Source organism: Ranitomeya imitator, chromosome 3 (genome assembly GCF_032444005.1).
Source record: "Ranitomeya imitator isolate aRanImi1 chromosome 3, aRanImi1.pri, whole genome shotgun sequence".
Taxonomy (NCBI): domain Eukaryota; kingdom Metazoa; phylum Chordata; class Amphibia; order Anura; family Dendrobatidae; genus Ranitomeya; species Ranitomeya imitator.
In genome coordinates, this window is record NC_091284.1 from 814,445,736 (window position 1) to 814,469,886 (window position 24,151).

At 42.4% G+C, this 24,151-nt stretch overlaps 1 protein-coding gene across 1 annotated transcript in view; it reads left to right on the forward strand.

The window, feature by feature from the left end:
- Positions 1-23,621, forward strand: part of RAB30 (RAB30, member RAS oncogene family) — a 115,261-nt gene extending 91,640 nt beyond the window's left edge. Inside the window, exons 2-5 of the mRNA XM_069759338.1 lie at positions 16,020-16,120; positions 18,575-18,658; positions 21,298-21,481; positions 22,476-23,621. Coding sequence (XP_069615439.1) covers positions 16,028-16,120; positions 18,575-18,658; positions 21,298-21,481; positions 22,476-22,726 — 612 coding nt within the window. The 5' untranslated portion in view covers positions 16,020-16,027 and the 3' untranslated portion in view covers positions 22,727-23,621. The remainder of the gene's footprint in view (positions 1-16,019; positions 16,121-18,574; positions 18,659-21,297; positions 21,482-22,475) is intronic.
- The last annotated feature ends 530 nt before the right edge of the window (positions 23,622-24,151 follow it).

Here is a 24,151-nt window from a genome sequence, read left to right on the forward strand (position 1 = left end):
TTATGTGTACGGACAGGCGTGGCGCTCTTTCTGAAAGGAATCGACTATGCATTTCTAACCTAGTGCAGCCCTTATAATCTTCAAGGAATATTCTTTATGTCATTGCAGCAGACATGAAGTCTTTATCCTGCCTGTGGTTACAATGAGGGCGACTGAGATTTCTTACAGATCATCTTTAACCCCTCTGTGACCTTAGACGTACTATCCCGTCGAGGTGCCCTGACTTATCTGACCCTGGACGGGATAGTACGTCATAGCCGATCGGCCGCGCTCACGGGGGGAGCGCGGCCGATCGCGGCCGGGTGTCAGCGGCTTATCGCAGCTGACATCCGGCACTATGTGCCAGGAGCGGTCACGGACCGCCCCCGGCACATTAACCCCTGGCACACCGCGATCAAAGATGATCGCGATGTGCCGGTGGTGCAGGGAAGCACCGCGCAGGGAGGGGGCTCCCTGCGGGCTTCCCTGAGACCCCCGGAGCAACGCGATGTGATCGCGTTGCTGCGAGGGTCTCACCTCCCTCCCTGCTCCCTCCAGCCCCGGATCCAAGATGGCCGCGGATCCGGGTCCTGCAGGGAGGGAGGTGGCTTCACAGAGCCTGCTCAGAGCAGGCACTGTGAAGCCTGCAGCGCTGCATGTCAGATCAGTGATCTGACAGAGTGCTGTGCAAACTGTCAGATCACTGATCTGTGATGTCCCCCCCTGGGACAAAGTAAAAAAGTAAAAAAAAAAATTTCCAAATGTGTAAAAAAAATAAAAAAAAATATTCCAAAATAATGAAAAAAAATAAAAATATTATTCCCATAAATACATTTCTTCATCTAAATAAAAAAAAAAAAACAATAAAAGTACACATATTTAGTATTGCCGCGTCCGTAACGACCCGACCTATAAAACTGTCCCACTAGTTAACCCCTTCAGTAAACACCGTAAGAAAAAAAAAAAAAAAAACGAGGCAAAAAACAACGCTTTATTATCATACCGCCGAACAAAAAGTGGAATAACACGCGATCAAAAGGACAGATATAAATAACCATGGTACCGCTGAAAGCGTCATATTGTCCCGCAAAAAAAGAGCCGCCATACAGCATCATCAGCAAAAAAATAAAAAAGTTATAGTCCTGAGAATAAAGCGATGCAAAAATAATTATTTTTTCTGTAAAATAGTTTTTATCGTATAAAAGCGCCAAACCATAAAAAAATGATATAAATGAGGTATCGCTGTAATCGTACTGACCCGAAGAATAAAACTGATTTATCAATTTTACCAAACGCGGAACGGTATAAACGCCTCCCCCAATAGAAATTCATGAATAGCTGGCTTTTGGTCATTCTTCCTCACAAAAATCGGAATAAAAAGCGATCAAAAAATGTCACGTGCCCAAAAATGTTTTCAATAAAAACGTCAACTCGTCCCGCAAAAAACAAGACCTCACATGACTCTGTGGACCAAAATATGGAAAAATTATAGCTCTCAAAATGTGGTATTGCAAAAAATATTTTTTGCAATAAAAAGGGTCTTTCAGTGTGTGACGGCTGCCAATCATAAAAATCCGCTAAAAAACTCGCTATAAAAGTAAATCAAACCCCCCTTCATCACCCCCTTAGTTAGGGAAAAATAAAAAAAAATGTATTTATTTCCATTTTCCCATTAGGGCTAGGGTTAGGGCTAGGGTTAGGGCTAGGGCTAGGGTTAGGGCTAGGGTTAGGGCTAGGGTTAGGGCTAGGGCTAGGGTTAGGGCTAGGGTTAGGGCTAGGGCTAGGGTTAGGGCTAGGGTTAGGGCTAGGGTTAGGGCTAGGGCTAGGGTTAGGGCTAGGGTTAGGGTTAGGGCTAGGGCTAGGGTTAGGGCTAGGGTTAGGGCTAGGGTTAGGGCTAGGGTTAGGGGTAGGGTTAGGGTTAGGGTTGGGGCTACAGTTAGGGTTGGGGCTAAAGTTAGGGTTAGGGTTTAGATTACATTTACAGTTGGGAATAGGGTTGGGATTAGGGTTAGGGGTGTGTCAGGGTTAGAGGTGTGGTTAGGGTTACCGTTGGAATTAGGGTTAGGGGTGTGTTTAGATTAGGGTTTCAGTTATAATTGGGGGGTTTCCACTGTTTCGGCACATCAGGGGCTCTCCAAACACGACATGGCGTCCGATCTCAATTCCAGCCAATTCTGCGTTGAAAAAGTAAAACAGTGCTCCTTCCCTTCCGAGCTCTCCTGTGTGCCCAAACAGGGGTTTACCCCAACATATGGGGTATCAGCGTACTCAGGACAAATTGGACAACAACTTTTGTGGACCAATTTCTCCTGTTACCCTTGGGAAAATACAAAACTGGGGGCTAAAAAATAATTTTTGTGGGAAAACAAAAAGATTTTTTATTTTCACGGCTCTGCGTTATAAACTGTAGTGAAACACTTGGGGGTTCAAAGTTCTCACAACACATCTAGATAAGTTCATTGAGGGGTCTAGTTTCCAATATGGGGTCACTTGTGGGGGGTTTCTACTGTTTAGGTACATTAGGGGCTCTGCAAACGCAATGTGACGCCTGCAGACCAATCCATCTAAGTCTGCATTCCAAATGATGCTCCTTCCCTTCCGAGCCCTCCCATGCGCCCAAACGGTGGTTCCCCCCCACATATCGGCTATCAGCGTACTCAGGACAAATTGGTCAACAACATTTAGGGTCCAATTTCTCCTGCTAACCTTGGAAAAATACAAAACTGGGGGCTAAAATATAATTTTTGTGGAAAAAAAAATATTTTTTATTTGCATGGCTCTGCGTTATAAACTGTAGTGAAATACTTGGGGGTTCAAAGCTCTCACAACACATCAAGATGAGTTCCTTAGGGGGTCTACTTTCCAAAATGGTGTCACTTGTGGGCGGTTTCTACTGTTTAGGTACATTAGGGGCTCTGCAAACGCAATGTGACGCCTGCAGACCATTCCATCTAAGTCTGCATTCCAAATGGCGCTCCTTCCCTTCCGAGCCCTCCCATGCACCCAAACGGTGGTTCCCCCCCACATATGGGGTATCAGCGTACTCAGGACAAATTGGACAACAACTTTTGGGGTCCAATTTCTCCTGTTACCCTAGGGAAAATACAAAACTGGGGGCTAAAAAATAATTTTTGTGGGAAAAAAAATTTGTTTTATTTTTATGGCTCTGCATTATAAACTTCTGTGAAGCCCTTGGTGGGTCAAAGTGCTCACCACACATCCAGATAAGTTCCTTAGGGGGTCTACTTTCCAAAATGGTGTCACTTGTGGGGGGTTTCAATGTTTAGGCACATCAGTGGCTCTCCAAACGCAACATGGCGTCCCATCTCAATTCCTGTCAATTTTGCATTGAAAAGTCAAACGGCGCTCCTTCCCTTCCGAGCTCTCCCATGCGCCCAAACAGTGGTTTACTGCCACATATGGGGTATCAGCGTACTCGGGACAAATTGGACAACAACTTTTGAGGTCCAATTTCTTCTCTTACCCTTGGAAAAATAAAAAATTGGGGGCAAAAATATAATTTTTGTGAAAAAATATGATTTTTTATTTTTACGGTTCTGCATTATAAACTTCTGTGAAGCACTTGGTGGGTCAAAGTGCTCACCACACCTCTAGATAAGTTCCTTAGGGGGTCTACTTTCCAAAATGGTGTCACTTGTGGGGGGTTTCAATGTTTAGGCACATCAGTGGCTCTCCAAACGCAACATGGCGTCCCATCTCAATTTCTGTCAATTTTGCATTGAAAAGTCAAACTGCGCTCCTTCCCTTCCGAGCTCTCCCATGCGCCCAAACAGTGGTTTACTGCCACATATGGGGTATCAGCGTACTCAGGACAAATTGGACAACAACTTTTGAGGTCCAATTTCTTCTCTTACCCTTGGAAAAATAAAAAATTGGGGGCAAAAATATAATTTTTGTGAAAAAATATGATTTTTTATTTTTACGGTTCTGCATTATAAACTTCTGTGAAGCACTTGGTGGGTCAAAGTGCTCACCACACATCCAGATAAGTTCCTTAGGGGGTCTACTTTCCAAAATGGTGTCACTTGTGGGGGGTTTCAATGTTTAGGCACATCAGTGGCTCTCCAAACGCAACATGGCGTCCCATCTCAATTCCTGTCAATTTTGCATTGAAAAGTCAAATAGCGCTCCTTCCCTTCCGAGCTCTCCCATGCGCCCAAACAGTGGTTTACTGCCACATATGGGGTATCAGCGTACTCAGGACAAATTGGACAACAACTTTTTGGGTCCAATTTCTCCTGTTACCCTTGGTAAAATAAAACAAATTGGAGCTGAAGTAAATTTTTTGTGTAAAAAAGTTAAATGTTCATTTTTATTTAAACATTCCAAAAATTCCTATTAAACACCTGAAGGGTTAATAAACTTCTTGAATGTGGTTTTGAGCACCTTGAGGGGTGCAGTTTTTAGAATGGTGTCACACTTGGGCATTTTCTATCATATAGACCCCTCAAAATGACTTCAAATGAGACGTGGTCCCTAAAAAAAAAATGGTGTTGTAAAAATGAGAAATTGCTGGTCAACTTTTAACCCTTATAACTCCCTAACAAAAAAAAAAATTGGTTCCAAAATTATGCTGATGTAAAGGAGACATGTGGGAAATGTTACTTATTAAGTATTTTGTGTGACATATCTCTGTGATTTAATTGCATAAAAATTCAAAGTTTGAAAATTGCGAAATTTTCAAAATTTTCGCCAAATTTCCGTTTTTTTCACAAATAAACGCAGGTACTATCAAAGAAATTTTACCACTATCATGAAGTACAATATGTCACGAGAAAACAATGTCAGAATCACCAGGATCCGTTGAAGCGTTTCGGAGTTATAACCTCATAAAGGGACAGTGGTCAGAATTGTAAAAATTGGCCTGGTCATTGATGTGCAAACCACCCTTGGGGGTAAAGGGGTTAATGTTACAGTACGTCACAAGTACAGATGTAGATGGCTTAGTATGAAAGTATCCGCAGCCGGCTGATTCGAAAGGTTTAATGAAATTTTGTTTGATATCCCGCAATCTTCAGGCAGAATTTTTTTGCAGATAAATAACTGGTTTAGAACAAAATGTGTCATTTTTAGCAATAATGATGACAGCTCATTCAGACATCAGTGTATTCCACGTAGAAGGATCGATCATTCTGATCAGACTTTGATCAGAGTGTGGTCCGAGTGTCATCAGTTTTTCGTATACGTTGAGAAAAAAAAAATTCCCCACCTTCTCCTTTCTGATGAATTACTTCTGAGTGCCGTCCGATTTTTTTTTTTTTTTCATGGACCCGTAGACTTGTATTGCCGATTTTGATATGATCGGACATGTCTCCAAAATTTTCCATGGACCGTTCTTTCCGAGGAAAAAATGGGAGACATCCCCATAGGCGATCATAAGTATCAGTGCTATCACGAATAGAACTCGTATGATAAAATCGGACTCGTGAACGATAAAGGTATGTTCACATGACGTTTTGTTAATTTGGTAAAAATGATGAGTTTATCAAGTGGATACAGCTTGAGGGTTTTTTTTTGTCCCAAAGATTTTTCTTTTAACACTTTCTTAATCTTTCTTGAAGTTTAATGTCTGTGAATGCTTTTTTTTTTGCGTTTTTTTGTGAGATTTTCTTACAATTTTTTTAAAATTCATTAATCGACGAATAAATCATTTTTGCTGCTCAAAAGAAAGCCCAGGTGCGGCTTCATAGCGGGAAAATGTTAGAAGAATGGGCCGGTCTCTTCTTTCATCCGCTTCTGGCTGTTTTGGAAACCTGAAGCAGTTAAAAAAACACTCAAAAGCTGTAATGTATGAATGGCAATTACATTTTTCAACTGAAATGGATGGGAAGAGTCTTTCAAGCATTTTCCGATTTGCTTTTTTAGGCGTTTTTCAGAACAGACAAGCTAAAATAAAACACCGGAAAAAATGTCCTTTCCATATCCATCTATATTATTATTATTATTATTTATTATTATAGCGCCATTTATTCTATGGCGTTTTACATGTGAGGAGGGGTATACATAATAAAAACAAGTACAATAATCATGAACAATACAAGTCATAACTGGTACAGGAGGAGAGAGGACCCTGCCCGCGAAGGCTCACAATCTACAAGGGATGGGTGAGGATACAGCAGGTGAGGATAGAGCTGGTCATGCAGCGGTTTGGTCGATCGGTGGTTACTGCAGGTTGTAGGCTTGTCGGAAGAGGTGGGTCTTCAGGTTCTTTTTGAAGGTTTCGATGGTAGGCGAGAGTCTGATGTGTTGTGGTAGAGAGTTCCAGAGTAGGGGGGATGCGCGAGAGAAATCTTGTATGCGATTGTGGGAAGAGGAGATAAGAGGGGAGTAGAGAAGGAGATCTTGTGAGGATCGGAGGTTGCGTGCAGGTAAGTACCGGGAGACGAGGTCACAGATGTATCCCATCCCTAACCCATCTCTTCAACCTTTCACTAACTTCTGCTACCTTCCCCTCTGCCTTCAAACATACCACTTAAAGACAAAACACACGGCACTCAAGGATCCTGTGTGGTGCTCAAGTCAGGTTTCCAGCCCGTCAATCCAATAGTAATAAATCACTTGGCACTCAAATGGTTTCTTTCAGATGAAAAAGTGAACATCCCATTTATTTGTGCATCCAGTTCAAAGATTATTTAAACGTTTTCGGTCAAATCACAAGACCTTCATCAGAAATATCTTTAACAAAACTGAAATACAAACAAAAATCAAATACAGATTAGCGACAATCCTTCATATGATACACAAAGGAGAAAAATGGATACGTGGTGTTTCTAATGACGAATACATCCATCACGTGATGCAGAAAAAGTGAACAACCATGGCGGTCAGAGTAAATCCAGGATGGTGTTCCGTGAGTCGTGAAGGTATCTGAATCAAAGGCTGACGCTGTGAACATTTGGTAAGGAAAAAACTGTATTTCAGTTTTGTTAAAGATATTTCTGATGAAGGTCTTGTGATTTGACCGAAAACGTTTAAATAATCTTTGAACTGGATGCACAAATAAATGGGATGTTCACTTTTTCATCTGAAAAAAACCATTTGAGTGCCAAGTGATTTATTACTATTCAAACATACCACAATCACACCTATCCTCAAAAAGCCATCCCTTAACCCAAGCGCTGTGTCCAGCTATCGCCCCATATCTTTGCTCCCATTTGCCTCCAAACTCCTTGAGCAGCATGTCCATGCCTAACTCTCCTCTCACTTTGCATCTAACTCTCTGTTCGACAACCTACAATCTGGCTTCCGTCCCCACCATTCCACTGAGACTGCCCTGACCAAAATTACTAATGACTTACTTACAGCCAAAGCTAACAGACAATTCTCTATACTCCTCTTCCTAGACCTGTCCTCTGCCTTCGACACAGTTGACCACTGCCTTCTACTACAGATCCTCTCTTCCTTTGGGGTCAAAGGCCTTGCCCTATCTTGGATCTCCTCATACCTTTCCAACCACACATTTAGCGTTTCCTACTCCCATACTACCTCATCTCGCCCCCTCTCTGTTGGTGTCCCCTAAGGCTCTGTCCTAGGACCCTTACTCTTTTCAATCTATACACTCGGCCTGGGACAACTCAAAAGGTCCTATGGCTTCCAGTTCCATCTATATGCCGATAACACTCAGATCTACCTCTCTGGCCCAGATGTCATCTCTCTGCTCTCCAGAATCCCAGAGTGTCTATCGGCCATATCCTCCTTCTTCTCCTCTCGCTTCCTCAAGCTCAATGTGGACAAATCTGAACTCATTATCTTTCTTCCATCTCACATATCTTCCCTACCTTATCTATCTATCAAAATAAATGAAATCACACTTTCCCCTGTCCCCAAAATCCGCTGCCTCGGAGTAACCCTTGACTCTGCCCTGTCCTTCAAACCACATATCCAAGCTCTCGCCACCTCCTTTCGCCTCCAGCTCAAAAATATTTCCACAATCCGTCCTTTCCTCAACCCACACTCTACCAAAATGCTCGTGCATGCCCTAATCATCTCCCGCCTGGACTACTGCAACATACTCCTCTGTGGCCTACCTTCTAACACTCTCGCACCCCTCCAGTCCATCCTTAACTCTGCTGCCCGACTAATTAATCTCTCTCCTCGCTACACTCCTGCTTCCCCTCTTTGCAAATCCCTTCACTGGCTCCCAGTTTCCCAGCGTATCCAGTTTAAACTACTAACACTGACCTACAAAGCCATCCATAACCTTTCTCCTCCGTATATTTCCACATTAATCTCTCAATATCTTCCCTCACGTAATCTCCGGTCCTCCCAAGACCTCCTCCTCTCCTCTCCTCACCCAATCACCTCCAAGACTTCTCCCGAATATCCCCCATCCTCTGGAATTCAGTGCCCCAACACATTCAGTTATCCACTACTTTTGGATTCTTCAAAAGAAACCTGAAAACCCACCTCTTCAAGGAAGCTTACAGCCTGTAAAGACCACACGGCCACCTCAACATCATCGGAGCTACTGCAACCCTCGACCTGCTGTCTCCTTCCCCATAATCCTGTAGAATGTAAGCCCGCAAGGGTAGGGTCCTCGCCCCTCTGTGTCAGTCTGTCATTGTTAGTTTTGTTTACTGTAAGTGATATTTGTATTTTGATGTAACCCCTTCTCATGTACAGCACCATGGAATTAATGGTGCTATATAAATAATAATAATAATAATAATAATATGGAGGAGACAGGTTGTGGATGGCTTTGTATGTCATGGTTAGGGTTTTTGTACTGGAGTCTCTGGGTAATGGGGAGCCAGTGAAGGAATTGACAGAGAGGAGAGGCCGGGGAATAGCGGGGGGACAGGTGGATTAGTCGGGCAGCAGAGTTTAGAATAGATTGGAGGGGAGCAAGAGTGTTAGAGGGGAGGCCACAGAGCAGGAGGTTACAGTAGTCGAGGCGGGAGATGATGAGGGCATGCACTATGGTTTTTGCAGATTCTTGGTTTAGGAATGTACGGATCCGGGAAATATTTTGAGTTGAAGGCGGCAGGAAGTGCAAAGGGCTTGGATATGTGGTTTGAAGGAGAGATCAGCATCAAGGATTACCCCGAGGCAGCGAGCTTGTGGGACTGGTGAGAGTGAGCAGCCGTTTACTCTAATGGATAGTTTCGTTGGGGGGGTCACGTAAGATGGGGGAAAGACAATGAATTCTGTTTTGTCCATGTTAAGTTTTAGAAATCTAGCGGAGAAGAAGGATGAAATAGCGGACATACTGTACATTGTGGGATTCTGGTTAGTAGGGAGGTGATATCTGGTCCAGAGATGTAGATCTGTGTGTCATCAGCATAGAGATGATACTGAAAGCTGTGAGACTCTATGAGCTGTCCCAGGCCAAAGGTGTAAATGGAGAAGAGCAGGTGCCCAAGGACTGAACCTTGTGGGACTCCGACAGATAGGGGGCGAGGTGAGGAGGTGGTGTGTGAGTGGGAGACGCTGAATGTCCGGTCAGTTAGGTATGACGAAATCCAGAATAGGGCCAAGATATCTGTATATCTATCCATCCGCTTAGTTCCATCATTGTTCTGGATGGGTATTGTCAGTGTTATATACCGATGGCGTCATCCTCTGAATACTGTTACCACGGTTACCTGCCGAGAGACGACATTTGTCGTATTAAATGACACGGTGCGCCGTGTACTTCATCACACTAATCACAGTGACAGCGTAATACGAACTATTTACTTAGCAGACTAATTGAAATCAGATCGAGTGGGATTTTCCGGGGCGGCTTATTGACGAGGAGTTTGTCTGCTCTTATTAGTGACATTATATACAATCAGTGATACAGTACTGGCTGCAGACATGGCGGCTAAGACAAGTCCTCATCGCTGGGCCACCTTCACTTCAACCGGCCCCTGCCCTGTCCGTTGTTCTAGCCCAGACCAACACCTGTACCGTACGTCAGTGCTAAAAGCCACAGTCCGGATCACTTTCCACTCACGTTCACCACCACAGGCATCCAACTCCGAGAGGAGACTCCTCCTGGATCTTCGATATTTGTCCAACGGCAAATGTCTCGTACCCGGTGAGATGAATGGAGAGACCTGGCTCTTGACTGGTGTAGTCTGGACTCCAGGTCTTGACCGGCAGAAGTCTGGTTTTTAGGTCTTGAACATTGTATTCTAGGTTCTGGGGCTCGTCTGGTGCCACCTGGATTCTGCTTCCAGGCGCACCACAAACCTGCTGCCTCGGACTTTCTTCCATGGCCGGTCATCTCGGCCTCAGAATCTCCCCTGACACACGTCTCACCTGTTCCTTGACTTGGCATCAAATCTGCTCCCGTTTTGGCGTGCTGGCCTTTTATACTGAACTGCGTCATCAAGGTCACGTAACCCAGTGTTCCATCTAAACTCTTCCTTCCTAAAACTCTCCCTCTTCTGTCCAGTTCCGCAGGGTCATGCTTGGCAGGGCCGGTTTTAGACAAGTGGGGCCCTGGACAAAAGGTTAAAGTGGGGCCCCAAATGCCTACATACTGTATTGCACCATCATATAAGCCTTTATGTTGCATTTACATGCGCTGAGTTCAGGCTGTTAAACAAATGTAATCATCAATATTGAAGTCCTTTGGCGCTTGTTTCCCGGCCTCTTTAACCGGCTGAGGAAGAATGAACGGGAGAGACGAATAGATCAATCTGTCCCCATACAGTACATCTGCAGCTTACACTGTACGCTGCTCACATCTGCGCTGCCGGGATTTATAACTGTGGATGCCACATACATAAACGATATATCACACATATATGTATACTCACAGAGCAGATAGATAATTGATAGACAATAGATATATAGATAGACAGGCAGACACTGTAGAATACTTACCAGTCTCTCTCCTCTTCTTGATGACCTCTAGACTCCCGCCGGGTAGAGGACTTGTGGTGACATTAAGATCACATGACCGGTCACGTGACTGCGATATCACCACAGGTCCTGGAGCAGGATGAAGTGAATGCAGTAACGCTGGGGTCAGGACAGAGTATAGATTATAAACCTGTGAAAGTGAGGATGGATGGCTAGATCCCAGAACAAGAGCCGATCCATAGCACTGGTCAGTGGTACCCGCCTGACCGCTTCTGCCTCTGCCATCGCTTATGGAACTGTGAATTACTCTAGGCTGCGCTGGGCAAGAGCATTGCAGGAGAACAGAAGCAAAGTTGCACTTATCCTTGTCTCTTCTTCTGAGCACCACCTAGTGTTATTTGAATTGTAAGCTCCATCGCGCAGGCAGAAGTCAGGTGTGTACTACGGCCGTGCTCTCTGCGTTTTCTCCTGTCTGGTCACCGGCTACCAGAAGTGAAACCGCATGCAGCCCTGAAGACCCCTTATAGCATATACTAAAGGGGTAATCAGTGGGCCTCTCTGTGTATAGGGGCCCTTTGGCCAATCCTGCTTGGACAGTAGACAGAGTTTCCTTGCACAAATGATGCACAGCGATGAGGATTCTCATTTCTTGTGGCTCACCTTCTTATATAAGGAGGGGATAAAGGTGACTGTTGGCACCTCTACTATGTGATAAGGGGCTGCCATGGCAGCGGGAGGCCTGCAGAAGTACCCAGTTGCTGCCATTTTAGTCCTTGCTTATATATATATATATATATATGTATATATTTGTGTGTGTATTATATGTGTGTTGTATTATATGTGTGTATATGTTATATATTTTATTGTGTGTGTATATACAGGTCCTTCTCAAAAAATTAGCATATAGTGTTAAATTTCATTATTTACCATAATGTAATGATTACAATTAAACTTTCATATATTATAGATTCATTATCCACCAACTGAAATTTGTCAGGTCTTTTATTGTTTTAATACTGATGATTTTGGCATACAACTCCTGATAACCCAAAAAACCTGTCTCAATAAATTAGCATATCAAGAAAAGGTTCTCTAAACGACCTATTACCCTAATCTTCTGAATCAACTAATTAACTCTAAACACATGCAAAAGATACCTGAGGCTTTTATAAACTCCCTGCCTGGTTCATTACTCAAAACCCCCATCATGGGTAAGACTAGCGACCTGACAGATGTCAAGAAGGCCATCATTGACACCCTCAAGCAAGAGGGTAAGACCCAGAAAGAAATTTCTCAACAAATAGGCTGTTCCCAGAGTGCTGTATCAAGGCACCTCAATGGTAAGTCTGTTGGAAGGAAACAATGTGGCAGAAAACGCTGTACAACGAGAAGAGGAGACCGGACCCTGAGGAAGATTGTGGAGAAGGACCGATTCCAGACCTTGGGGAACCTGAGGAAGCAGTGGACTGAGTCTGGTGTGGAAACATCCAGAGCCACCGTGCACAGGCGTGTGCAGGAAATGGGCTACAGGTGCCGCATTCCCCAGGTAAAGCCACTTTTGAACCATAAACAGCGGCAGAGGCGCCTGACCTGGGCTACAGAGAAGCAGCACTGGACTGTTGCTAAGTGGTCCCAAGTACTTTTTTCTGATGAAAGCAAATTTTGCATGTCATTCGGAAATCAAGGTGCCAGAGTCTGGAGGAAGACTGGGGAGAAGGAAATGCCAAAATGCCTGAAGTCCAGTGTCAAGTACCCACAGTCAGTGATGGTGTGGGGTGCCATGTCAGCTGCTGGTGTTGGTCCACTGTGTTTCATCAAGGGCAGGGTCAATGCAGCTAGCTATCAGGAGATTTTGGAGCACTTCATGCTTCCATCGGCTGAAATGCTTTATGGAGATGAAGATTTCATTTTTCAGCACGACCTGGCACCTGCTCACAGTGCCAAAACCACTGGTAAATGGTTTACTGACCATGGTATTACTGTGCTCAATTGGCCTGCCAACTCTCCTGACCTGAACCCCATAGAGAATCTGTGGGATATTGTGAAGAGAAAGTTGAGAGACGCAAGACCCAACACTCTGGATGAGCTTAAGGCCGCTATTGAAGCATCCTGGGCCTCCATAACATCTCAGCAGTGTCACAGGCTGATTGCCTCCATGCCACGCCGCATTGAAGCAGTCATTTCTGCCAAAGGATTCCCGACCAAGTATTGAGTGCATAACTGAACATTATTATTTGATGGTTTTTTTGTTTGTTATTTAAAAAACACTTTTATTTGATTGGATGGGTGAAATATGCTAATTTATTGAGACAGGTTTTTTGGGTTATCAGGAGTTGTATGCCAAAATCATCAGTATTAAAACAATAAAAGACCTGACAAATTTCAGTTGGTGGATAATGAATCTATAATATATGAAAGTTTAATTGTAATCATTACATTATGGTAAATAATGAAATTTAACACTATATGCTAATTTTTTGAGAAGGACCTGTATACTGTATATTTATATATTTTAACCTTTTTAATATATTTGGAATTTTTATGTTTTTATTTTCAATTTTACTTTATTCTGCACTGCGAACTGAAATAGTAATGTGTGTTTGTGTATATGGTTGTATATATATATATATATATATATATATATATTATATCACTATTGCAGTGATATAATTTAGGCATTTTTAATTTTTTTAATGTCATATGTTTTTCTTATTTTAAACTTGGAAAATGGAACTTGGAATAAAAATACAGTATATGTATATATATATTTATATATTTTAACTTTGATATATTTTGGATTTTCTTTAAGTTTTTTTTTTCTTTTATCTTTTAATTTTGACGTCGTACTGCAATGTATGTATAAAACATTCTGTATTGCCCCATCCATAACGGTCCAATCTATCAGTATATAAAAGTAATTAATCCATATGGTGATGAATGTAAGGAAAAATAATATATGGTACTCTGAAATGGTGTCAATAAAATCTACAGCTCAACAAGCAAAACACAAGCCCTCACACCGCTCCTCTGGTGGGGAAACAAATAAGAAACTTTGAGCTCTCTTAAAATGGCGACACAATTTAAAAAAAAAAATTTTTTAAATTCTAATTATTTTTTTCTAAAATAATAATAATAATAATAATAAAAACTAGACACGTTTGTTATCGCCGTATTTGTATAAACCTGGAGAATCATGTTGCCGGGTCACTTTTAGTGCACAATGAACTCTGTAAAACCCAGAACAGCAATGTCAGAGGGGTTTTTTCACCATTTTTCTGGACTTGGAATTTTTTTTTTCATTTTCAGTACGTTATATGGTAAAATAAATGGTCTCATTTAAAGTTACTACAATTCCTGCAAAAACAAGCGCAAAACAAGCGCTCGTACAGCTTCATGGGTGTATTGCCCTGACCAAATGGATTTGTTTGGACATTAAATAGTTGTATTTGTTTTAGGAAAAGCTGGGTGAATCCAAAATGTCCGAATGTCCCATAGGAGATATCACCCAGCTTCCCCAGATTGCAGAATAGTACATTTGCCCAGATATTTGGGAATATATCCCCCTCTCCCCAATACAGCTAGGCAGATTTGCTGCTCTAGTATATAGAAAGCGGGATAATGGTAGCCACCAAGCTTTCCCAGACTCCTGAAAAGCAAATTTGTCATACATGAGACCCTTCCATATGGCTATATGCCTGGGCACATTTGTCACTCTGGTTATGTAGGGAAACTCGGTGACGATTCCTGTGAGAGATATAATGGCGGCTATGGTGGTTGTCACCCAGCTTTCCCAGACTCCTCACAGCAAAATGTAAGCAATTTGCCTAATCACCTGGGGATGCATCTCTCTATTCTCATATAGATTAATGACTTCACGGATTTTCCACTGCAGCCAGGCATTCTAACAACAACAATATTGTATGTCACCCAGCTTTCTCAGACTCTTGAAGAGCAAACTTGACTAATTATGTGGTTGTTGGTCTCTCACCACCAAAAATAAGCATTTCTGCCAATTAGGTTTCTAAAAAAGCTGGGTGATGATTCTGTAACATCTATAATAGTAGCCATATTGGTTGTCACCCAGCTTTCCTAGACTCCTGAACAGCATTTATGTAAACATACATCCAACATTTCCAGACTGCTTTGTGACTAGGCAGATACTCAGCTTTTAACTAGGCTAGTCTCTCGTGAGACCTATAATGGCAACCATATTTGTTATCACCCAGCTTTCCCAGACTCCTGAACAGTAACTTTGTTTAATCTTGTAATCTTACACCCAACATTTCCAAATCAACTACACACAATACAGATTTTCAACTTGCTTATCTAGAAAAGTTGGGTGACGGTTTTTATGAGACCTATAACATTATATAGCCATATTGTGCGCTCACCCAGCTTTCCCGGAGCAGCAAATTTGCCTAATCATGTGGTCAACGCTTCCATATTGTTACATGATTAGTTAGATTTTCACCTTTTACCTAGGAATGCTGGGTGACTAGTCTAGTGCGACCTACAATGACAATAATATTGACTGTTACCCAACTTTCCCAGACTCCTGAACAGCAAATTTTGCCTAAACATGTGGTATTTCGCCTCTATGTTCACATATAGCTGAACTGGGCATCTCTGCCATTCGAAAGTTGTCTGGTGAATCCTGTCGAGGCTGTAGTAGCTGCCATATTGATTGTTACCCAGCTTTCCCAGACTCCTGAACATCAAATTTACTTCAACATGTGCTATTCCGTCTCTGTGTTCACATATAGCTGCAGAACTGGGCATCTCTGCCACTCGAAAGTTGGTTGGTGAATCCTTTCGAGGCTCTAGTAGCGTCCATATTGATTGTCACCCATCTTTCCCAAAAGCCGATGCTCTTTTTTTTTTTTATCACAATCATCGATGACAAACGCAGTACTGGAGGTTTGAAACCTCCTGAGGCCGTATGTGTGCTAATGACCTAACCCCATGCAATAAATAGCTGTGCAATCAATCCCACGACGCGCGTCGATGCGGAGGGAGACCTTTGTCCTGTTTGTCTGGAGGGATAAAGTTCCCAGTCGAATTTCACAACAGCCCCAGAATTAGACGACACGTAGTCATCATCCACACAACGTAGTCATGATCCACGCGACGTAGTCATCTTCCACGCGACGTAGTCATCATCCGCATGACGCAGTGTGTGCTCAGTCCGTAGCCGATGTACTGACAGCTCCTCTCTCCCTCCACAGCTGTGTAAATGAGTATGGAAGATTATGACTTTCTATTCAAGATTGTACTCATAGGGAACGCCGGCGTAGGGAAGACCTGTCTGGTGCGGCGGTTTACTCAGGTAAGGACCGTGATGGATATTGCCAGGGTTGGCGGTTATACACTGGCCAATGGTGGTAAAAATCGCGGCATTAATATAGTTTATACTTTTCCCTTGAATTTATGACTAGATATGGCCATATGTTATTGTCACCATGTTACGGTTATATGTTGGTGTCTGATGCTGAAGGAGGGAGTCCCCGCAGCATAGTGCGGGGTGTCAAGTATTTTGCACCTCCTAACCTGTGAATAGTTAGTGCTCCCTGAGTCCCTTCCACCAGTCAGGTATTGAAGCACTTGTAATTATCGTTTGCCCTTTTAGGTTTTTTTGTGTGCATAATTCAACATAAAATGTAAAAGAATAAATAGTTAGACATTGTTGTATTTGCTTTACTTTTTATTATTAATGCCATTAATTGTGTTTTTTTTATAGATATACTTTATTACCCTTGCTCTAATTGTAATCCTAACCCTAATCCCAGCCCTAGCCCTACCCCTAACTGTAGTCCAAACCTTAACCCTTATCCCAGTCTTAAAGGGAATCTGTCTGCAGGTTTTTGCTACCTGATCTGAGAACAAGATGAATCCAATGATGTATCACTTAGTTTACAGTTATGACACAGGATGATTTCTTAGATATAGCAATGTAGCGGAGCTGAGAAAGCTGTCCCCGCCGACATCAGGCTTTGTATGTACATTGTCTGTAGACAATGAGCTGCTTATCACAGGAGGGGGCGGAGTTGGACGAGTGCTCGTACACCAGCTAGTCATAGCAAATGATAATGTCCTAGTGATAAAACCTTCATTGTGAATAAACAGAAGCACAGAGCCTTAGATATGACAACTCACTTAATTCTGTTTTTAACCACTACCTAATGCTGTCCTCAGATTACACAGCAAAAACTTGCTGACAGATTCCCTTTAATCCCAATTCTAGCCCTAGCCTTAATCCTAGCCCTAACTGTAGCCCCCACCCTAGCGCTACCCTTAATCCTAGCCTTAATTGTAGCTCAAGCCTATCCCTAACTGTAGTCCTAACCCTAGCACTAATCCCAGCCTTAATCCTAACTGTATCCCCAACACTAGCTTTAATCCTAGCCTTAATTGTGGTTCATCCCTATCCCAAAACCAGCCCTAACTGTAGCCCCAACCCTAGCACTAATCCCAGTCTTAATCCTAAATGTAGCCCCAACACTATCTTTAACCCTACCCTTAATTGTGGAACATCCCTATCCCTAAAACTAGCCCTAACTGGAGCACCAACCCTAGCCCTATCCCTAATCTAAGCCTTAATTGTAGCTCATCCCTATCCCTAATCCTAGCCCTAACTGTAGCCCCAAACCTAGCACTAATCCCAGTCTTAATCCTAACTGTGGCCCCAACACTAGCTCTAATCCTAGTCTTAATTGTGGCTCATCCCTATCCCTAATCCTAGCCCTATTCCTAAAAAAAGCCTTAATTGTAGCTCATCCCTATCCCTAATCCTAGCCCTAACTGTAGCCCCAACCCCTAGTCCTGTCCCTAATCCAAGCCTTAATTGTAGCTCATCCTTATCCCTAATCCTAGCCCTAACTGTAGCCCCAACCCCTAGTCCTATCCCTAATTCAAGCCTTAATTGTAGCTCATCCCAATCCCTAACTGTAGCCCAACACTAGCTTTAGTCCTAGCCTTAATTGTAGCTCATCCTTATCCCTAATCCTAGCCCTAACTGTAGCCCCAACCCCTAGTCCTATCCCTAATTCAAGCCTTAATTGTAGCTCATCCCAATCCCTAACTGTAGCCCAACACTAGCTTTAGTCCTAGCCTTAATTGTGGCTCATCCCTATCCATAATCCTAGCCCTAACTCTAGCCCTAACCCAAGCACTAATCCCAGTTTTAATCCTAACTCTAGCCCCAACCCTAGCCCTAAACCTGTCCGTAATTCCAACACTATCCCAAGACCTACTCCAAGTTAGCGTTGGAAAAAGTGTGTAAAAACATAAAATTTATTGAGTGTGTTTTTTTTTTTTAAATAATGGGCACTTTTAAATTTGGCACGGTCCTCCCAGTATGTCCTTGCCCTGTCTCTGTGTGCGAGGCGAAGCAATGTGCTGCAGGAGAACAAACCGCAACCTTACACATTGCGCATGATTAAGTACCGTTTTGCTCAGCTCCTGTCTTCTCAGTCGCTGCCTATGCAGAGCACAGTAGCTGATGACAAACTTATCCTGATTGCTGCGCTCTGCATAGGAACAGCTACGAAAGCAGCCGAGGGAGCAGTCTATCTGAGAAGAAGCTGTTCTTGCCATTGGATATAATTTGGCAGTGGAAGGGCACAGTATGCCCCCTCATAGGTACCACTCGTCCCTGTATAAGGGACATAATAGAAAAAGTACAGATTGATGTGTTTTATAATAATAATAATAATGGTATATGGAAGTAAAGGGGGCATCCTGCACTCATCAATCATTAATAGCCTGTCTGTTTCATTTACAGGGTCTCTTCCCACCAGGCCAGGGGGCCACCATCGGGGTAGATTTTATGATTAAAACAGTGGAAATTAAGGGTGAAAAAATAAAGGTAAGATTACCGATTATATCAGGAAAATGATGCAATATTGTATAGGTAAATTATATAAATGTAGGACCCTCCTCCTTATAAAAAGTTGCCTTAAAGAGGCACAAAAACCTTCTTGAAACAGAGCTGCAATACATGACAACCCATGTACAGTCTTACGATATAAATTTCTCTCTATAGGATGGCGGTGTAATATATGTGCTTGATATAGCAGCATTATTTATACTTATATAATAATTGTGTTATGTATACAATGCAGTGTTACTATTGATATGTACGATATAGTGACTATATTTGTGTGTGGGATAGCAATTTTAGTTTGGCAGGTATTTTTATGTGTATGTTAGCATAGTTGTACTATTGATGTGTACAGTATAGTGGTACGATTTATGTGAATGGGTTAGCGGTGTTATCAATAATACTGCTCTATCATACATATAAATGGTAACACTATACTGTACACATCAATAATATAGCCATATCATGCACAAATGTTTACAGTAGAGCGGTAGTAATTTTGCATATGCATTAGCAGTGGTATTATCTGTACTATAAAGTGGTACAATTAATGTGCATAGTATAGCAGTATTATTTTTTTTGCGGTATAGTGGTGAATAGTTGTGGTTCTGTTTCTAGAAGAAAACAGACACGCTTTTCTAAATTTTAAGCAGTGTGTTAAAGGGGTTGTCCACTACTAGGACAAACCTTTCTCAATCCCTATGTTTGCCCCTGTTAAAATAAAAAAAACTTATACTCACCTCCCGTGTCGGTGCCATTCCTGTATTGCCGGCACTCACCACCCCAGGGCACAGTGACGCCAGCACCGACTAGGTGCATGGCTCACAAGACATAACATCCTCACCGCTAGAACGGTGTCGGCACTGAAGGCAAGTATAAATGTTTTTATTTTAACAGGGGTAAACATGGAGAATGAGAAGGGGTTGTCCTAGTAGTGGACAACCCCTTTTAGGAGCAGTGTTTTCAAGGAGTGTTATGGGCCCTTGGTGCATTCACTAAACTGTAGGTGAGGGTGAGCAGCAAGGACTATAGGAGATGATGCAGCGTAGCAGGAGAGCAGTACTTGGTTGACGGCATTTACATTAGTGAAAACCTTGATGGCAGAGTATGCATGAATATAGATGAGCAACCATTAGATGCAGCTATACAACAGAAACATACAAGAGTAGTAGAGAAGTACATGCATGCAATCAGGTATCTTGCAGCAGGAATATGGTTAACCACAGGAATAGTAGAGTCGTATATGCAGGTAGTTATCTTGCATCAGGTATTGGTTAACCACAGCAATAGTAGTCGTATATGCAGATAGTTATCTTGCAGCAGGTAACGGTTAATCACAGGAATAGCAGAGACGTATATGCAGCAGGAATATGGTTAACCACAGGAATAGTAGAGTCGTATATGCAGGTAGTTATCTTGCATCAGGTATTGGTTAACCACAGGAATAGCACAGTCGTATATGCAGGTAGTTATCTTGCAGCAGGTAACGGTTAACCACAGGAATAGCACAGTCGTATATGCAGGTAGTTATCTTGCAGCAGGTAACGGTTAATCACAGGAATAGCAGAGACGTATATGCAGTCAGGTATCTTGCAGCAGGGATATGGTTAACCACAGGACAACAATAGAATAATAGTGTGTAAAAGCACCAACAAAACAGCAGGGAATAACTAAACTGCTACCTTGATAGCAGAGATGAGCACAGTAGCGCCCAGAGAGCAATAGCTGCAATAGTCACTGGACTGAACTAGGAAAGCAGGCAGGAGTTGCAGAGGGATGATAAATGTCCACCTGACTGAAGCACAGTCAAGAGGAAGACGAGGCTAAATCCTGCAAAAAAAAAAGCCATGGTAGCAAGGAGGCTTACTTCCTGAATACTCCAGCAACTCATGGCTGCCTGAGTCAGCCGTAAAAGGCCTTGGGTGAAGACAACATAGTTGCTTGACAGGTTACTAGAGTTAGCTGGCACGTACTAGTACAGAGGGAGCCGGTCATGGGAGAAGGGATCAAGGCTCGGTGCTGGAGCCAGGACCATAACTTTTCTGACTATACAGATCAAGACATTAGTGTTGACACTTCTTATAAGAAGAGAAGAACACCTGATTGTGGCTCCTTACTGAGTCTTGTCCTCATGCCTCTTAATAAAGACCGCCAGCTGATGTAGTGAATATTCTTGGTCAGGCAATGCTCCTTGGGAAAATGATGCAAAATAGCACTTCCTCCAGAAGAAGGAAAGCTCTCTCTCCAGTGCCACCTATTGGAGGTAGCTTAAATTATGTATTATTTGTGTCCAATAGGTGGCGCTAGAGATGCAGCTTTATTTTGGATGAGTCTTTCATTCTGGCGTCAGGGAGCTGATGGGGGTTTCTGTCCAATTTTGCAATTGTGATCGGATCCTGCCTGTTCTGTGCACATCTGAAAGGAGTTGCTCGTTGTTTTGCTGAATTGGTCCAAAGTTTTCCTAAGAGTCACTGCAAATCTTGCGGTACAGAGCGGCTGGATCGTAGTATCTCTGCCAGCTGGACTTCCGTCGAAGCTTACGGTGTATTTTTAATTCAAGCAGACTCGCTTAATTTTGGCAATGCTAATGGTCCTCTGCGTTTCTCTTCTTTTGGGCTCCTTAGCTCCAGATATGGGACACCGCCGGCCAAGAAAGATTTCGTTCCATCACCCAAAGTTATTACCGCAGTGCCAACGCGTTGATTTTAACCTATGACATTACATGCGAGGAATCTTTTCGCTGCCTTCCGGAATGGCTGCGGGAGATTGAACAGTACGCTAATAATGAAGTCATCACTGTGCTAGTGGGTAAGTCAGGAACCTAAACCTAAAACCGCCATATTGTATACCCCACCTTCTCCCATGCCAACACTCCCTTGCTTCCCATTTTTGCACCCTTTTGTTTCCCTGAACACTGCTGGCTGTAGAATGAGTTAATTGACATACATAAGTGAGCCCATCTGATGGTTGGGCTGGTAACGATTGTCTTTTTCTGAGCTACTCTGCACTGATTTATGACCACATAAAAGTTCAGCTCAACTTTGATGTGGTCCGTGGTCATAAAACAGTATAGAAGAGTTATGAAAGAGCCAGGTAAGGGTTAGAAAAACGAACGTCAAAATGAGCTTACTGACAGATTTTTAGTCTACTTGTTCTTCAGAAAGTAATACGTTGTAATAGCCAAACAGCGCAACATTTTTTAGTGAAATGCTAAATTTGCTTTTAGCAAAGAATACATGAATTTAAGTAAAAAAAAGTCTATAAACGTGTTGCTGCCCTTTAATTTAAGATTATTTTATAGGCTTTTGTAAAAAAAAAAAATAAATAACATAGGTTCGAAAATGGATATCTAAAGTGTGCCCTTTTTGCTTCAGTACACCCTTGAGTACTCAAGGTACTAAATAAGGATAATTATACTAAAACAGTTCCATCAACAGCAGCTTTGTGATAGTTTTTGGCTATTTCATATAATCCTAGAATGTTAGAGTTGGAAGGGACCTCCAGGGTCATCGTGTCCAACTCCCTGCTCAAAGCAGGATTCACTAAACCATCTCAGAAAGAGGACTGTCCAGCCTCTGTTTGAAACCTTCCATTGAAGGAGAACTCACCACCTCTCGTGGCCGCCTGTTGCCCTCATTGATCACTCTCACTACTTGGTTTTCTAGATCTTGTAGAGCAAAAACTATTCTGTGTTAATAGGTACAGAATTTAATTCCCTCACATTAACACTTTTATTTTGTTCCGATCTTCATGGACCACAAAGATTTTCACATCTCACTTTGTTCTTCACCTCTAAATACAGGAAACAAGATTGACCTGGCAGAGCGGAGGGAGGTCTCCCAACAAAGAGCTGAAGAATTTGCTGGATCCCAAAACATGTATTACTTAGAAACCTCGGCCAAAGAATCAGACAACGTGGAGAAACTCTTCCTGGACTTAGCGTGCCGCCTCATCAGCGAGGCCAGGCAAAACGCGTTGGTGAACAATGTAGACTCTTCTTTGCCGGGAGAAGGAAAAACCATCAGTTATTTGAACTGTTGTAATTTCAACTAATCGGCAGGAAAAAGAATAAAAAAGAAAAAAAACATTCACTATGGGCTGAAGGCCTTTTCACCAGATGGATTCCCTCTGGTTGATGTTACTTCATTTCTGGCCATCGGAGGCAGAGGACCAATACGCAAGTCACCAAGGTTCGGTGGCAGGCGGCCAAGAGGAGGACACAAAGTTGTGAGTCCCGTCGATAAGTCTTCGATACAAACTTGGAACATAACCCCTCTAATATACATATATAACAACATGCTGCGAACCATGCTTGAAAATTATGTTCTACTTCTTGAATTTTTTGTTCATTTTTATTTCTCTTTTATGGTAGATAGAAAAGCATCAACGAGGAAGCAGAAGACAACGGTCGCAGTCTAAAACTGAAGATTATAATTATTTGGAATGCTAGCTCCACTTTTAATGCAACTTTTTTCAGACAGAGGGTGGTCCTTGACCCAACCGAGACCTTCTCTTAGATCTTAATCATCGATTTTTATGGATATCATATGACAGTGATAGAAAGAAGAGCAATTTTCCATGACTTCCTCTGGAAAAGAATGAACGTTTTATTCTTTATTTTGCATTTATAACTCTTCAAAAAGATATTCAGCATAAAATCTTGGCTGCCAGTATGGATCTTTATTTTTGCCAAAAAGAATTAAATGTGTTCTTTTGTGAACGGTCTTAAGTAGAGGAGCCATTGTTTGTACAAAAATATCATCCCACAGAGGGGATGGTGGATTTAATGGTTTTACGGGCGGACCTACCAAGCCTTCCTAATCATGTCTGTAGAATTTTGCAAGAGGACTATACACTGTAACCCATAGAAACAAGTCTTTTTTTTCTATTTCACAATGGTATACCCTTGAATTAATGAATAAACAGTTGTGTGGGCTTCGACTCCCTCCACCATTGTAGAGGAAATATGTATCTGACATGCATGGTTTGGTGATAGCAAGTATAAGCATTAGTGGAATGGCAAACAAAAAATCTTTTCTCTTTGGGCTACCATATAGTCTATATGTTTACTATTGCTTTAATTATATAGGCTCGTGGGTCATCATAGTCATGTCTTCTAGGCTTCAGTCTGCTTTTTTGCAGGACGTGCCCTTTCAATGAGGGTAGGTCTGAAACTTGATGGAACACACAGAAAAAATTCAGGGACAGCTATTTTTGAGGCTTCTTTGGTGCCTGAGAGACTTGCCAAATATTCCAGGAATGTTGGAGGTGTCACCCTTTTCTGGTAACCTTCTGGATTTTCCAAGAAAGATGGCAAGTGTACTTATATGCCTTCTAAGTATAGTCTTCATAGCCTCATTAGCCATCATAAATTCGCTTCTTCCCATTCTTCAGAGGCTCCTTATCTATCACACATGCCTATATATACATATCATTTTAGGCTTACGTGAAAACATAGTCATCTTGGCTTCAGTCTTT